The 15598-nt window shown below is 39.8% G+C and overlaps 1 protein-coding gene across 3 annotated transcripts in view; it reads left to right on the top strand.

The window, feature by feature from the left end:
• NELL1 (neural EGFL like 1) overlaps positions 1-15598 on the top strand; it is a 294286-nt gene that overhangs the window by 17160 nt on the left and 261528 nt on the right. For all 3 annotated transcript variants that reach the window (XM_075163307.1, XM_075163306.1, XM_075163305.1), the window contains exon 3: positions 8493-8643. In XM_075163307.1, coding sequence (XP_075019408.1) covers positions 8493-8643 — 151 coding nt within the window. The remainder of the gene's footprint in view (positions 1-8492; positions 8644-15598) is intronic.

Below are 15598 nucleotides of genomic sequence, written 5' to 3'. Positions count from 1 at the left end.
GGCAAATTCTGATTTCTGTGTGGCTCTGCTGATGTTAGACTGGGATTTTCAACAGGGTCAAAATAGTTTAGGCATTCAGCTTCTCTCCTGCTTCAGTGGGATCTGGTACTGAAAATTTCTTTGAAAATCCAGGTTATGGCTTACTTGTTGACTGTATCTGTCATATTCATGTTAAACTTAGGAATCCTAAAGCACTTCAGAAGTACTTGGTACTACTATTTATTTTTAATACTGTTGCCATAAAGCATGAGCAGCATTTATTATTACCTGTAAGAAGGAAGAGCGCTAAATGAGAAATCAGAATTACTACGTAATAGCTTGAAAGTACAAAAGGATCAATCTCTCTGCGTGCTCTATTGAAAAAGTTTAAATTTTGTTTCTAGATTACAAACACACTAAGGGTGGAAGGAAATAAGTCCAAACTACAATTAGTAGTTATTTGCAAACCTTGGCTTCTATATCTGATTTTTGGTTCTAGATGCTCCTCACCTTCTGGTACCATCTTAAGTTTCTTTTAAACAAATGCAACTGAAGAACATCTTTTGTCAAGTTCAGTATACGTTATCATGTTTTAAAAGTAATTTCTAATTTTGGGGGTCTGTGACTTTGAGCATACCTGAAAATGTTTTGTAGAAGGGGAAGAAAAAATTGCTTAGCTTGCTTTTGCATGAAGCCAGAACAGAAACAGTATTTTTGGGTGGCTCATTATTTTGTGTGACATTAGCATTTAACATACTCTAAAATAGATCCCTGAAGTGGACAGTACTCCTGCAAAACGAACGGCATATTGGTAATGATTCTTAGCAATTACTGCCTTTTCCCAACGTTGCATGCATTGCCACTGGCTCTGTTCAAACACGACAGTGTTGCTAGTGTAGTCCATGCTCTTTCTGTTGAAATGTTGTTATTATTTTCTAAATTTGCAAATAGCAGTCTTCAGAGTCACAGTGATGTGATACCTTAACTAATATAGATAAACAGTGGAAAAGATGTTATAATCAGTGACTCCTGAACTAATTAACTAACAATGCATGTAATTTGATTAACTCACATGGTTTAAATGCAGATTATGTGCTTTTAGTGGTAGTGTAACTTCTGGAGCATTTCTACCAAGGATTTAATTTAAAGGATCATCCATTTGTAAATAGTCTTGATTTCAGCACGAGTCTCTAGAGGAAACGACAGAGCCTACTTGAGAAGGTGAACCTGAGCTCAGTAGCTGCTTAAAATAATTTAAACAAGGAAAAGTGGCTGCCTAAGTAGCAACAGGTGATACGTAGCGCTCAGCAAGGCGAGCAGCGTTGTTCTCGGCAGGAAGCTTTTTGCAAAGCCATTTGGCTTACTCCAGTTTTCTGATTTTGCTCCAAAATGGCCAAATGGTTTGAAGATGGCATCAGTCGCTGTACTATATATGTGCCCAGGCCTGCCGCTCATCCTTCTGCCACTGGAGAGATGACTCCAGCTCTTTCCTTGGTCGTTCTCTCCATTTGGGTGGAAAAGACAAGGAAGGGCCCTGGAGATAAGAAACCCACATGCAGCGAAAAAGGGGCAGTCTCTCAATGCAGGCTTTGCTACAGCTTTCTGCCGCTGTGCTTTCTCTGTCACTAAGGGGACCTTTTTCTGACTGGGGCTTGAGAAACGTAGGTGGCCGCCTTCTCTCTTGGCATGTATTCATTTCCAAGTCTTGTGCAATATCTGCTGCTCTGTTTGTTCCAGAGTACTCAATTTCCATGGTTCAGTTTGAAATGCTGATAAAGCAAACAAAGGACTTAGACTCTCTGACAACTACTTAATTAATATGAGTGTGGTCATTCTAGCTAGTGCTCAAGTCGGGCTAATTTTCAAGAAGTGCAGAGCCTGACATTAAGCCACTAAATCAACTAAATTATTGGTTGGGGAGAACCTGTGATTTGATAAGTAGTCTCTGTTTGATTTCTTTAGTGACTCAAAATTCTGCTGTCCCTGGCATCTGGAGTTTTAGGATTGGGTTTGCAATAGTTTCCTGAAAGGAATGAAATATATATATAATTTTAAATGCTAGATTAATTTTGTTAGGAGAGACCTAGTCGTAAACTAGTTCACAAACATGTACATCAAAATGACAGCAATATATGAACCCTTATTGCCAGGGTAGTTTTGCATCATGCAAAAGGAGAGTTTGCATTGAATTATACTATTTTTCCACCTTCTCTAGGAGAACTGCTTTTGCTGTATAGTCATGGGAACTTACCTTTGTAACATTAGCTATTCACCCTGGTAATTGCTCCATCCTCTAATTTAATGAAAACCCATTAAACCGAAACAATAATTAAAATGAGACATCATCTCTGTAGGAGGTTTGCATATTAAAATCACCAAGCATTTCACTGCAGACGGATCTTATTCTTGAGAAACAGTGTTTGAAGCAACATGTAAAAAGTGATTTATAATGAATAATCGTAATTTAGAAAACTGTGCTGTTGAACGTGATTTCCAACTGTTTATTACTGACTCCGAGTGGAGCTAGCAAGGCAAAAGCATTTACAATGTCTTTTCGTACTGGTGAGAATACCTAAAAGCAGAGATGTACTCATGAGAAAACATCGCACCTTCTTTAGTCCTCTCTGGTAGCATAGTTTTAAAGAGAAGGGAGAGGCGTTTTCATCCTTTTCTCTGGGTTGCTGGCGGGTAGGACAGGCAGTGCTGGTCCCCACTGTGCCCAGTGCAGGGGCCCCCCGAGAGCAGCATGGTGCCTGCTCAGGACCTTAACGTAAGCTTGCATTTATTTTCCCTTGGCACTAGCCCACAGCTTGCTAAAACTCATGCGTTAGCCTGGCTTGGAAGCAGTGTAGGCGAGTGGCAGGCATGGTGGATGAATTTGGGTCTGTGATGGCTAGGTGATGTCTAGGTATGCTGCTACTTGGCTGGTGGGTCTCTGCAGCACCGTGTGGGCTGTCTTGAGCCTTAGTGCTGATAGCTGAATTGAGCACCCAAAGTGCTCTGAGGGATATACATGGCTCTGTGCCTATTCCTGTGACAGGAGCATATTGCAAAGTCTTTTTTTTTTTTTGTTTGCATGTAAGGAGAAATTTGTGTGAATTTTCTCCCCACAGCTTAACACAAAAAATCGGTGCTAGCTGCAGATAACTACCTTTTGCCCTTGCTAGGTGGGGAGGGACAACTACCTGAAGTGTTTCCCTGCTTGGCAGGGAAATGACTTCTTTCTGGAGGAGATCCCCATGGTTGGTGTTAGCATCCTTCTGTGACCTTTTGGATCTGTTTGTGGCTCCTGTGGGCTGAGGAATGGTTTTAGAGGGGTAGGAAGGAGCGGGCATCTATCACCAGTAGTGTTTTGGGTGGTTGGGGATTTTTTTTTTTTTTTTTGACCAGTTCTTTGAAAGATGATTTGTGGGACCAATGTGGAGAAAGGAGTCTGTGCCCTGGAACCCACTTGGACTCAGAGGCTTTGATGAAGCACCTGCCTTCAGCAAGCAAGAAGGGTTTTGTGATGCTGTCATGTGTTTTCATCCTGAGCAACTTTTAGAAACTGTCTACACTGAGAGTTCCTGGTTTTGGATCCTCCTCCTACTCTTGGTTCCATTTTTGGAAAGCTGGTGGCTTAAAAAAAAGGGGCACTGTTTTTTGTTTGTTTGTTTTTTTTAATAGAGATTTCGGTTTTATTGGATTTTGCCCATAGCAAAATAAAATCCAATATGCTGCAATATTCGATTCTTTAATTTCTCTAGCTGAAATCCAGATTCTCTGTTATTGCAGGGTTAATTTCTACTTGCTTGTCCAGAGTGACTGTGCAAAGGTTCTCCTGAAAGCATGTTGAAACAAATAGCTTTAAAATGGTTGAAGGTACCAATAAAGCAATTTGTTCTGCAGTGTGTTCCCTACCAAAGTAAGGAAGTAAAGGAAAAGGTATTCAAGCAGACTTGTGAATGATGAAATGTATCTGTTGCTTCAGAAAACATGAGTTGATTTAGAACTGAATTTTAGTATTTCTCTCTAATGGAAGCATCTATTAATGGATTGGGATTCAGCTTGTAAGAACTGGTGCACATTTTTCATTGCTTAAAATTCCAGCCTAAACGATCATGTACTGCCCTTTGTACGATGGATGTCATCAAAGTAAGTTTGGCAAGAACTTTGTCTGCTTTCCTAGCACTATTCTTTTATTTCTCTAACTCATTTTGTCTATTTCTGTGTGGTGATAATTTTCTTAAACTGTTTCTAATGGAGCTGAAGCCACCTTCTCCCTTTCTCTTATTTGGGGCCTCTCGTATGTTCTGGGCTACAGGTGGCAAAAGCCTGAGGTTTTAATTTTTAGTTGCCAGAGCTGGTGATGCATAGAGCAGTGGATCCACACAGGAAGATGTGACTTGAGGGCCTAAATCAGGTTTGTAAGGACTGATCCTGATCCTGAGTTATTGTGCCTTCTTAATTCCATTTGTCATGTAGGGTTAGTGTGTACTGAAATACCTGTACATTTCATATGTGCGAGGTAAAGCTTGCCCTGACATCATTGGCCCCAGTGCAGCATCACCTTTCATCTGGACCAGTCTTACGAAATTAAAACAAACCCATGCTAAAATAAAAATTTGAGATTTATTTTGAAGGTGCTAGAAATGAGTATCGTGAGTAATTGCAGTTGCAGGGAAGATTCATCAAGGTGGCTGAGCGTGTAAGAGCTTGCTGCAGCTAAGCAGGGTGCTGTGGTCTTCCTCTGCAGAGCCTGGCCAGAGTCGTGCTGCAGCTGCTGAGCCTAAGTGTAGCCCTGGGTGCCGGTTCCTCTCATAGCTTCTTTTGGCTTGGTAGGGCTGTGCTGATCGGGGGCTGGACGGGCTCATGTGGGACGAAGCAGCCAGGAGAAGGCAAGGTGGTGTCCCTGGGAATGGGGGAGATGGCGCCGGGCAGGGAAGTGCGGGATAGCAGGGGCTAAATGGTTTGGCTGTCCTGGCAAACTGCACCATTGCTTTGTGTTTGGCACTTCTTCCTTGGACCTGCAGCTTGAAAAAAAGGAATTAAAATCAAGTCACAAATATGCTATCTCTCTGACATAGATGTGTCTTCCGCTTCTCTGTTTTGCTGAAGGTAAAATGTTGCCTTTACTTGATGTTCTGAGATGATTTGTATCTGTTGTATTTTCAAATAACTGTATATGTTTGCTTTTTTTGCTTGTTTTATTTTAGAAACACTCTGGTATGTTTAAAGAAACTCTCCAGACAGTCAGTATTTCAAATTAAGAAAATATAATCACATAGAAGGGCATATGAAAGTCGTATCTATGTTTATTTATTTATTTATTTTGCTGAGATTGCATTATCATTCAAGCATGGAGCGATGTCTCACTGAAGATTACTGTATAAACCTATATTGTTCTATATTATGTAGGAAATATGACATTTCATTACGAGCAGACAGTTATTTTTATAGAGAGCATAAAAAGTATTTTCCCTTTCAGGCACCTGTGGTGAGGGGGTGTATGTATTCTCAATTTTTCTTTTTTTGAAGTGTGAAAATCAACCTGAAAATGGAAAGCTCTTATTCTAAATGGATCGTACTCCCAGTTCATTTGTGCGGTACTTTCTGCAGAAATCGAGCAAAACACAGACAGATGACATGCCCGGTGATCGTGCGGCGTGAGGAGGGGCACTGCCAGAGAGGTGCAGGGGGCTGTCCCATGGGACACGGGAACTGGGGTGATGCAGTGCCGGCTGGGCTATGCCCTCAGCGAGGCCTCATGCGGCTCCTTCCCAGCAGTCGGGCCCCAGATTGTGAGCCCAGGGCTGCGCTCAGCACCCTGACAGGTTTATCATCTCCGTAATGCCAGGTCGCGTGCCCCCTGGATCCTCACGAGCCTCGGTGGGCTCCTCAGCTTGCGAGTCCAGTCGCAGGCTATCGGGTCGCATTTGCTGTCTCCCATGGAATTGCTGGGAAAATCCCCTACTGAGGTTGAGTTGTGAAGAAGAGCATTTCTGTAGACATTTTTGCATCTGCAAGTACGTTTTCAGTTGTCTAGTGGTAGGGGGTGTTCTGGGCACTGGTACCTTCTCGGCCCGGTAATGAGTAGACCTACTCCAAAGAAACAGCACCATACTTAAACGTGTGTTAATTTTGAAAAGCCTAGTTACATAACTTCCTTCGTACGAATTGTACGTGTGTTGCAAAGCAGTACGTAAATACTGTTTGTTATCTAGTAGTTTGAACCCAAGATTCTGGAATTTCATAATTTCATTATCTATGGCATATATTGATTTTAATCAACAGAGAATGAATGTAAGGTGTTGCATGTGTTTTCGCTGTGTTCAGGACTATGAAGAGGTGGTAGAGTATAACACTGTTTCAAATTATGTTTCTAACTGGAGCAGGCAGCGTATTGATTATTCATTCATGATTCCAACTAAAGAATCCTATATTTTTGTATAACATTTGGTGGATAGATGGCAGGATGTGGCTTTATGTCTGAGTCCCCCTATAATGAGAAAATGTTGGACTTCGCAAGGCTTGGCTGAAGTTTTAACATATATGTTCCACTGATAGCACTGCCTATGCTTTCATGTGAAAGCATTTTTGAAAGCTTTGGTAAGTTGTGTTTTATTTCTGGCAATTGTGGCACCTTTAAGAAAAAAAAATACAAAATTTTGTAAGATACTAAGGTTCTTAAGCTTTGAAACAAGGATAATTATCTTCAACTGTCAGCTCTTGGACATTTTATCTCTGAGTCTTACTTGTGCCTTGGAACTTAGTACCAGTGGATTGTCTGTCTGCCTAGATAGCAAACTGGATATCGGAGAACTTACTGGTATATGGGGCACATAGTTTTGAGTCTCCTGCATCAGCTTTTTTAAAAGAAACTAGATAGTATTTATAACCGGTAATAACACCTGCTAGGTGAAGATAATGATACAGATAATGAAATCTTATAGATAAAGACGAAATCTCGTCTTCTGTGCGGGATTGTTTATTCCTCCATTCCCCTTTCTGATGGCAGTGGAAACGATATCTGTTCTTTGAAGCTTTATCCTCTGCTATGATAAAAGTGGTGTGGACAGACAAATAGTTTGATGCTGTAAAGTGGGCATTATATTTATTTTCAGGTGAATTTGAACCTCTAGCAAAGAATTTTAAATGATGACTAGTGATTTTTGATCTTTAATTTGCAGTACTTTTCAGAGGTGAGCTTTTCAGAGTGCAAGTGTGTTATGGATTCTGAGAGTGTAGGCTCATTTGAAGGGCTTTAAGCTGCACAGGAAAAATTGAGACACCCAATTACAAAACATGCTTGAATACTTTTTCCTTGGAGTTTGGTTTCAGTCCATGGCATTCCCTCAGTAGTTGCATTTCTGAGTTTCAGGTTGTTTTTCAAGCCAGTCTCTCCTCTTTCTGTCTGCAAAGCCTCATTTAATGACACAATGTTTTTTTTTTCCTGCAGTGAAATTCTGAATTGTAAATCTCATCACTCCTTTGTGTGTTACAGCATTCATGCTGGGCCGGATTCTCAGGATTCAGTAGAGGTATATGGTTTTCTACCAGCTGAGAATTTGTGCCGGCATTTCTGCCTTCAAAGTAAACCTTTCAAAAGGAAGCGCACCGGGCTTCTAATTGGTTGTGACATCCAGGAACCGCAAGTGGCACAGGTCTCGCAAATGTGTGACAAAGGCCCGGCAAGAGAGACATGGCAAGGGGTGGGAAGGTGAAACGCCGTGATTTCTCCCTTTTGTCATTAATCATCTTTCGTAGTGATGATATATTGCAAATAAAAGGATGAGATAAAAATGAATGTGGTGGGAGACAACACATTTGAATCTTAGAAGATCAAATATAAGAAGGCATGCTGCCGCTTGGACAGCAGGATTAGTGAGACAAATATTTCTGGATCTGCCTGGTCAGACTGTAGTTTAATAAATATTGTATGAGCTGTCACGCTTTGCTTGTTTAAACTGAGAAATCCCTGAAACGATAGTGGATTGCAAGCGTGTCTTGTATTTATTTCTCGGGCAGAAGCACAGCCGAATAGCATTATTAGCAATAATACATCTCTGCCTTACACAGTGCAAGGACAGGTTTCCTCTGATGTATGACGGAGAGGAGGTAACGGAGTCGGTGGTAAAAACTGAAATTGGAGCTTGGTGAATTGTGTTGGGAGAGGCAGTGCCTGAGATTTCTCAGAATTTAGGAGCCTATTTATCTGACTGCAGCACACCTTATTTACAGCAACTTAATCTGCTCACAGCAGACACAAATGGCTCAGCATCCCGTTAAAAATTCTGTCAGAAAATCAGTAGCTGACCAGTTGTGAACTTGTCAAAGTGACAAGTGGGCATGCTGACAGAGGTGGCAGTTAGGTTTTTTCATGGAACAAATGTAGTGGTGGAGCATGGTAGATGACTCTCAAAAATGAAAAATATTGATGGGAAAATGAAAAATGTAATCTGAATCTTTCTGACTTAGCATTTTTACTGGACTGTTGTTTCCCTCTTTTTTTCTTTTTTAAATAAAATTCTTAGATATAGAAAGAGAAATCCATGCAGCACCCCATGTGAGTGAGAAGTTAATTCAGCTCTTCCGGAATAAAAGCGAGTTCACGTTTCTGGCCACGCTGCAACAGAAAGCATCGACTTCTGGAGTTATATTGTCCATCCGAGAGTTAGAGCACAGGTAAGAGGAAATTGTTTCTCTCTTGTAGCAGTAGCGACATTAAAGATACTGAGCACTCGGTGGTTCATTTTGACAATGTGTTGAAATGGTAGATGTACAATCTGACATTAACGCCTTTCTTCATAGTTTGCAATTTGCTACATTTTTGCTAGTTGTTTTTTGGTACAGGAGGAATGCATGGTTTATGCATCCTGGTCTGTAAAATAACTTAAATTAGCTTAAACAGAAAGATCAAAACCAATGTAGTATTAACACAATGCACTTTGGAAGTTACAAACCTTGTAATGCAATTTCCCTTACTAGTTTATCATACGCACTTTGGAGTTGCTTTTTCATAAAAGTTAAACTTACATGTTTCCCGCTTCACTATGTTTTATAACATTTTAAAATAATATGTTTTCTTTTTTGAGATTCAGCAATTAAGCTATTAAGCCATTAAGCTACTTGTGCTTCCGTATGGTGATGTGTATGTTTTCTTCCTGGCATAAGTACAGTATATTCTTATTTCACGTGTGTGTCTTTTTTTTCCTTTTTCGTGTCAGTGTAGGAGGAAAAAATAGGTCTTTTTCATTAGCTATTATAGTGGCAGACATCAGTTTATTAAAAAAAAAAGTGTACCTTGTATTATGGCCCATAATACAATTCCAGTGATGTTTTGATGACGTTCAAAGTGTGCGTTGCATCAAATAGTATTGTACTTGTAACTTTGTGAATGCTTTTTGTCATAATTTCGTAGGGCTTGAAGGACCTGTGTATCTAGTCTGACTTTTGTTTTAATACAAGTAATAGCACGTTCTTTAGTGCTCCCATTTCAAATCTTATACCAGCCATTCTGTGGCATTTCTTTTAGGAAAAAAAATCCTATTGATATTTAATTTTGTTAATCATGTACACGGTACACAACTGTGTAGCCCAATTTCTTGCCTTTTGTTGAGAAAGTGTATAAAGGAGAAGGCAGTGGCTTTATTATGACCAAATCATCAATGATGGCTTTTGCCAGTGCAACAGCAGAGATGCCCGGATGAGGATAGCTAAGGGGAGGACTCTGCTACTTCCTTATTCTATCATCATACTTTTCTGCCACCTCTACTTTCTTGTTAGTCTCTTTCTCTTACTTTATTCCTTCTTTCATTTTCCAGGCCATTGTCTCAATATGTAAGAATATTGTTTTACATTACACAAGGATCCCTCTCTCCAACTCTTCCTGTTTTCCTTCTCTCGCTCTGTCTGTTCTCTGTCTCTGTTCCTTTTGTCATTACTTTTTAATTCCTCCAGGCTTTTCCAGGCCATTGTAGGTCTCTGAAGTCATGGATAACAGGATCAGTTTGCCATGTTAAGGGATTTTTTTTTTATTTGAGAAAATATTTTATTTGAGGAGAGCCATAAACAGAGGAACACTGTCACACGTAGGGACACATGCATGTACTCAGCAAAATCCAAGGTCAAACTAGACAGGCAGTGATGATTATACAGTGCAAGGCATGTGGATTTTTAGATATGGCCTCTTCTGAATTTAGCTACTTAACTCCTCTATCTTGACGGGCAGAGACAGAGGCTCATAGAGAGATGTGCTATGCAGGAGTAATCTGGATTGAACAAAATGTGCTGCTGATGCCCTTCTTGGCGCTGAGGTTCTCTCTAGTATTTCAAATTAATAGACATCTGTTTAAAAATATATATAGTTGAAGGATTGGGTGCTAGTCTCACTTAAACCTTTGTAGTTCTGTGTAGAAACTGAGGTAATTTCAGTCTGTGTAGTTCTATGTAAGAGTCGAAAAAGGCATGTCCAGTGTTGCTAATGACTGCTGTTATATTCTGAATGTCAGATGGATTACTGCAATTATCCTCCTTTTCTGGACTCATTGTGTGTCAGTTAAAATGAGTCACTGTTTGTTTCTCTAGTTTCTTAAGTTGCTACTTGGACCTTGATAAGGATAGTGCTTTCAAACCCTTAGGTCTGTGATGACAGTGGAGACAATACTTTTTAACATTGATGAGGAGTAGAGAGCAAAGATTTGGGGCACTGCTGAAGAGGGTCCTGCTTACGTTATGATCAATATAATAGCAGAACTTTCAGCTTGATATTTTCTTGATGTTGCTCTGACTCCTCAGGTCACTCTAGTCTTTGTCTTTGCATGTGAACTGAAATGGGTGCAGGCCCTTGACACAGGGGAAGCCTTTTTTAAATTGTTGATCCTACTAAGCTTTTGATAATTTCATGGTTCTGTTTTGATAATTATCATGACCTCCCGTTTTTTTTGCCACGATTTTTTCAACCTTCCATGTGTCTATGGCAATAGACAATGCAAAGAGAATAGTAAGAAACATCATTATGTTTCAGCTTGATTAAGACCTATGGGACTGTTAAGTATAAGGATACATTTATTACCTAACCAGTATATTTTTTGACTATGGAAAAGCCATAGTCAAAATGGCTTTTCTTCCCTTATGCACAAAATAGGAGATACTGTAGTTAAGGGCATAATATTTTTTTAACTTATCAGCATACCAAAAGTGGCAAAGTTAAAAGTTCGAGACTTCAGAACATGCAGCAGGTCAACAAAACCTGAATAAAAGAAGTTGTGTTAGTAGTTGGTACAAGAGTTTATACCTTTATAGGAGATGTCTTTTTTTGTTGCGGACAGATTTAATAGTTGACGAATAGGTTTTATTCCAAGCAACAAATATTATATATTTTCTAAGTTACATACGCCAGCATAACAGCATAACTAGTTCAAAAGACAGTTTTGCATGATGTGTATAGTGGAGATGATTGCCATAAGGTACTAATACAAAGAATGCTTGCTTTCTATTTCATTTCTCTAGTAAGTTTGAACAGGATGTTATTTTCCATGAATAGCATGGAACTCTGAAACTAAAGGTATTAAAATAAGATGAATATAACTTTTCTTGAAGTCAGTAATTCAGATATGCTGTTTTGTCATACTAAATGGATATTTCGCTACAATTAGAGATTTGTTGTTAATTTGTATCATCATTTGATGGACAGGATTTATACTACAGTGATGATAAATGCACCTTTGTTAATATTTTATTTTGTTGAATCAGCTTAATGATGATAAAGACTTTGTTTTCATGATCCAAATGTATTAAAATACAGCTTGGAAAATGGAAGGCTTAATTAACACAGATTAAGTCTAATTGAACAGTCTGATAGTATGTGCAGACCGTACATAGTTATCTGGAATACAGTGGTAAATCTGAAGATTATGATTTTTTTTTCTAAATTATAGATAACAAAATGTAATATAGGAGGGACAAACATGTTACTTGGGGATGCAGAAGGTGTAAACTGTTTTCTTTATTGGAGAATTATGCTAGCCAGTTCTTCCTAGAAGATCTTTGTGAGCTATTTTGCTCACAACCTTTGACTCTTCAGACCACCAAGACACTTGGAAAAGGCCATCAAGATATTTAAAATCCCACCCATAATGAATCCTTATTTCAACAGTGTTTTAATACAGTTTCATCTGAAGTTGTCTGCCTGCTTTTCTGGCCTTGCATTGTCCAAAACCCAAGAACATAAATAGATGCAGTCAGCATTGCCTTTGTGCTGTTTACTCGCTGGGTTGGAGGTATATTGATGGTTCCTTCCCACCACTGGCCAAGATCAGTATCTGGAGAAATCTGTCAGGGATGTTCAGGTACCCAGGCTAACATTCTTTGAAATTCTGGCTTTCAGCAAAGGAGCTGATTATGATTTCCCGACTACTCTGGGGCACAGTTTAAAGGCAACTGACTGCTGTAATATTTTCTTTTCTTGTTGATGTGAAAATTGTGCCCTCCACCTCCCCCCCCCCCAAAAAAAAAAAAATCCATAAACTCTTCCTATACTTTGTCTATAAAAATAATGAATTACGGTGAGTGGGAAAGTGTTTGTGTACTTCGAATGCATTCTAAAGGTTTTGGTGCCTGGAAAACAATGGGTAAGGCACCTGGAAAAGAGTGACGAGCATTCTTTTGGTGAGTGATCACCCCACTGACTAGCTTATAACACTTTCAAATCATTTACTGCCCAAACTTTCAATAATGACTTTTTAATTGCTGGGGATTTTTTTGGAGGTAGCCACCATTGAACCACTACTCGTGTCTGACCATGGTAGGCCTAAGTATTATGAATTATTGAGTCCAGAGTGATTTTTCTGCTAAGGTACAAATCTGAACCTCCTGAAATCAGACGAGTAGCACAAGTACACAGCACCTGGGACTCTGGTACTTGCCTGAAAGGAAATAAGAGGAAAGACAATCTTTACGGTATGTTACACATAACCAGCAGCTGGCCGCCAAGCCATCCTCTGGTCGTGATGTGTGAGGTAATAACTCTGGATCAGGTTTTCTAATCTTTCATCGGCAAAATTCCCTTTGACTTTTTGAAAGTAACTTGTTGGGTATTTACTTGCTCTGTAACAAGCCTTCCTCCAAAGAAAGATTTTCTTCTTAACCATTGGTTTATTTTTGTGGAGAACAGAGAAATTGGGCATTGTAATGCAGAATATTGAAAACTAAACTAGTAAGCAGAGGAGCCATTACCCTTGAATTACCCATAAGAAATAGGATAATACCCTTATTGACCCTCTTCTCAAGGTCGTCTTATGTGCATTTTTCAAGGTCCCTGAGTCTTGTGTGTTGTTTCTCCCCTCCCCTTGCCTTCCCAAAGAAGTCGTTGCTTTGGTTACTAGAGAAGCAGGGTGAAAAACTAGCAGTTTTGTAAAATGCCAAGTTGCTTATTCCTCCGAACTATTTTGTGTGTGTCCCGTGTCTCTCTTCTCTGTTTCCTTCGTGTTTATTAGTACTAACTTTCTATCCGTGTGTTGTCATTCTTTCGGAAGAGTTTTTCAAAATGGGAGATCCCACCATGATAGAACTAGGGAGTGAGCCATAAGATTAATGTTTCTAAGATTTTCTTACACAGAGCACTAAAAACTTTATTGTTTTCTAAATTTGCTAAGTTTTTTTTCTTTTTTCTTTGTTTTTATGCTTATAACCTATGCCTAGGACCTGAACTTCAGAAAATTTCTGCCACGCCAGATATTTGGGAACTTGCAAGCAAATTGTACTACTATAGTGAAATGGATTTATTGAGTGGAGAAGTTGGCCCTTCACTATGTAACAGCAAGCTGTATTAGCATAAATATTCAAGGGGATTCTGATAAATTTGTTAGGCTCATAGTGAAAGATTTTTATTCCTAGCAAGTCGGTTTTGGGTGGGGAGGGGAAACAGGCATGGGACTCTCTAGTACATTGTTGAATACTTCCCCCCAGTGACACCATGAACAACGCCAGAGACTGTTGAGGAGCAGGTAGAAGGCTGTATGTTCACAAATGACAGTTGGAAGGCTACGAGGCCATAATATGTTTGATTAAAAACATAAAAGGGTAACAAGCTAGTTAAATTAAATACTGAAACCTAATTAATGAAAAGAAACCTATGCAATTGACTTCTGACCCTAGTTGTAATCCTGAAAGATTGGCTTTATTCCATGCTGCATTTTAGATTATTTTAGATTATTCTCTGCAAGATCTGTATATGCATATTGGATTCCGAGATGCCCAGTATTCAAAAAAGGAAGGAAAAACTCTGCAAATATATCCATTAACCTTTTTCTTTTAGGGCAAAGGTCTCATCTTCATTAATATTTATATGTAGAATTGCTGAACTGGAAAGCTGTACAGAGAATATAAAGATCCAGCCTTACTTCCATGTGAAATATGTGAGGCATCTACACATCTCTTTTTTTTTTTTTTTGTCATAGTGGAACAAGCAGGTGAGCTTTTTTTCTTCCAGAATTTTTTCTCCCTCCCCCATCCCCCCCCCCCCCCCCAAAAAAAAAAGGTCTTTAGAGATGCAAATGGAAATAGAATTGGGCCCATTTGTTTCTGTGCTCCGGGTTAAAGTATACAAAAGAGGAAAGTGAGGCAGAATTGTTACATTCTATACATCTACCGCTGATTTAAATGTTGTGAAAGAGGAGTTACTGCTTGAGGAGCTACCGTCCATCTTGTGGCTCCCTGCTGAGAGCAGGTGTTTTATGTACACTAGGCTGAAGATTGTTGTCTCTCTGAAGCATTAACATGCTGCTGATAACCAGCTGTTGAAACACATTGATTGGGCCTTGTTGGCAATTGGAGCAGAATGGCTCACAGTTTGAAACTCTAAAACTGAATTTGGACAGTGCAGAAATGTTGTGGTCAGCCAGGAGCAGGATGTGTGGGTCCCCCAGGAGTCTTCCCCAACATGCTGAGTGATTCTGTTGGCTTGTTTTATGACCCTCTGATATAGGCAAAGCACTGAAATGTCTCAAACTTGCACTGAAATGTCTCAAACTTGCACTGAAGGCAACTTTCTGAAAACTGTCCACTGAATTTGGGCTTGTACTCACGCTAGTTACGTTAAGAGTGTAAGTCTCCTAGTTGATGAGATAGTTAGATGTTCACAACATTCTATTCATAGATGGTCATTTGCTTGGTTGGACATGAGGCTGGTGATGTGTCTGGTTTTTGGTTTTTGTTTGCAGTTTAGTAACATGCCTGTGTGCTTTTCTTGCCCTGTACTGCCTTCTGAAAGGGAGGAGGGTCGCAGTGCCTGCCCTAATGACTGCCGGCTGTGGAAAGCTGCCAGTGCTCAGGTGGCAGTGGGGAGGGAAGGAGGAGGCCTGCAGGGCAGGCGAAGTCTGAGGGCATCCAGAGAGCAGCAGGGAGTAGGCACATGGCTGGGCCTTGACACAGTGGAAAGGAAAAGATTTTTTGCTGAGAATCTAGCAGAAATGTGTGGAATTTGTCATAACATAAGAAATCACTGAAAAGCTGCTGAATTTGAGAGCAAGATCAGACGGAAGAACCTTACTTGTAAGGACACAGCAATTAGGGTAATTTGTTTTCAAATATTGTAGTTTGACTCAGGTGGCAGACCTCATTAGTTTAAAAGGCTAGGTTA

This window comes from Calonectris borealis, chromosome 14 (assembly GCF_964195595.1).
Source record: "Calonectris borealis chromosome 14, bCalBor7.hap1.2, whole genome shotgun sequence".
Classification (NCBI taxonomy): Eukaryota; Metazoa; Chordata; class Aves; order Procellariiformes; family Procellariidae; genus Calonectris; species Calonectris borealis.
The sequence above is the reverse complement of the archived record's forward strand: the minus strand, read 5'-3'. Positions and strand labels throughout refer to the sequence as shown.